Here is a 1,567-nt window from a genome sequence, read left to right on the forward strand (position 1 = left end):
TCAGACGACGAACTCGGGGACTTCGTCGTGGGTAAGATCCAACGAGAAGTATTTGCTGGTTCTTTTGACGGGGAAGGTCTCCTGGATGTTGATGCACTGCTGGGCCAAGCAGCCGTTGCAGTAGAGCCCGTCCTCCTCCAGCCCGTGGGCACAGCCGAAGGTGTAGCTCTGGGCCGTATCCTGGCACAGGTTGGCCCGCTGTAAGAAGTCCTTCTGGTAGAGCCGAATATCATCCAGGCTCAGGCTGTGTCGGTCCGTCGATGTCTTTGGTTTCCTGCACGTCGTCTGGGCAAAGCAGAGAAGAGGCTCAGGACCCGTCGGGGTGCCAAGGGAATCGGGGGAAACCCCAAAACCCCCATCCCAGGTTTCACCAAAGCCCCACCAGCACCACGAACCTGGGGTAAGGAGTCGGTGCTCTGCCCTCGCAGCTTCACCACCGTCTCCGAGGAGCTGGAGGTGGAGGAGCTGATCTCTTTCACGATAAGCCCTGCGCGAAGGAGAGAGGAAGAGGAGGGTGCGGAGGTTATTTCGAGGCTTCTCGGCTCTCTTGGCATCCGTGCCGGCTGCCCCTGGGGCCTTGCCCATGCTTTGGGGCCAGGGCACCCTCAGCTCGATGGGGCGTCTTCGCCCCAACGGCTCCACTTGCAACCAGCGTTACCTGCAAAGTATCCCAAATTTGCACCAAAACGGCATCCAAAGCCGTCCCCAGGGAGCCTGGCACCCTGGAGACCTCCCAGTAGCTCCCAGCACGGAGCTGGAAATGAGGGTAACTCCCTGGGTGGAGGCACAGCTCTGGAGAAGCCAGGCTTACACGTGTGGTTACAGCACCCGTGCTCGTGGGACCAAGCGAGCGGTTGTCATGAAAACGAGAGCGGGAGCCAGCAAGTGAGAACATCACCAAAATGATGTCCATCACCTGCGGGCAGCTCCTGCCCTCATCCCCTGGTATCTCCAAATAACCCGGAGTGCCTGGGCACACAGCCCTGTCCCACGGGGCGGCTGCATGGAGCATCAGTCCTGCTCCGAGTAAAACCTGCACCTTTCCTGGGCAACCCCTTCTTTTTATGGTTTCATCAAATTTACCCCATCTCGCCTTCAACGCACCAGGCGAACAGCTTTTCCCGGCATCCCAAATGGACTCTTTGGGCTAATTTTGCTCTGCCGAACACTAATTTGCATTGGGGAATTGGAAATAAAAATAAAAAAAGAAATTGGGGAATTGGAAGTAAAAGCGGCCACCGCCTTACCCGAGTGCCCGTTGAACTTGCGCGACAGCAGCATGTCCTCCGTGATGTAGACGCACATGTCGGGGCTCACCTCCATCTCGCCAGCCTGCTCCAGCTCCCGGGGGTCATCCACCAGCATCTCGATTTCTGCAGGTGAGGAGGACGTGGGACAAGTCATTGACGTGCACCTTCAGAGCACCCTCCAACCCCAATTACCTGGTGAGACCCAAGCTGGAAAGCCCACGTTCAGCTGGTATCTCACCATCATCCTGGGAGTCCTCCTCCAGCCGGTCCTTCCCACCGCTCTCCACCCCGGAGGTGTGGGAGCTGCCATGGCTGGG

The 1,567-nt window shown here is 58.3% G+C and overlaps 1 protein-coding gene across 1 annotated transcript in view; it reads right to left on the reverse strand.

The window, feature by feature from the left end:
* Window positions 1-1,567, reverse strand: part of LOC104162195 (FERM domain-containing protein 6-like) — a gene marked incomplete at its 5' end in the record, with an annotated part of 5,789 nt that continues 4,222 nt past the window's right edge. Inside the window, 4 exons of the mRNA XM_009700864.1 lie at window positions 1-285; window positions 396-487; window positions 1,248-1,373; window positions 1,489-1,562. Of these exons, the coding sequence (XP_009699166.1) occupies window positions 1-285; window positions 396-487; window positions 1,248-1,373; window positions 1,489-1,562 (577 nt within the window). The remainder of the gene's footprint in view (window positions 286-395; window positions 488-1,247; window positions 1,374-1,488; window positions 1,563-1,567) is intronic.

This window comes from Cariama cristata, unplaced genomic scaffold, assembly GCF_000690535.1.
Source record: "Cariama cristata isolate BGI_N322 unplaced genomic scaffold, ASM69053v1 scaffold22695, whole genome shotgun sequence".
In the NCBI taxonomy this organism is placed as follows: Eukaryota; Metazoa; Chordata; class Aves; order Cariamiformes; family Cariamidae; genus Cariama; species Cariama cristata.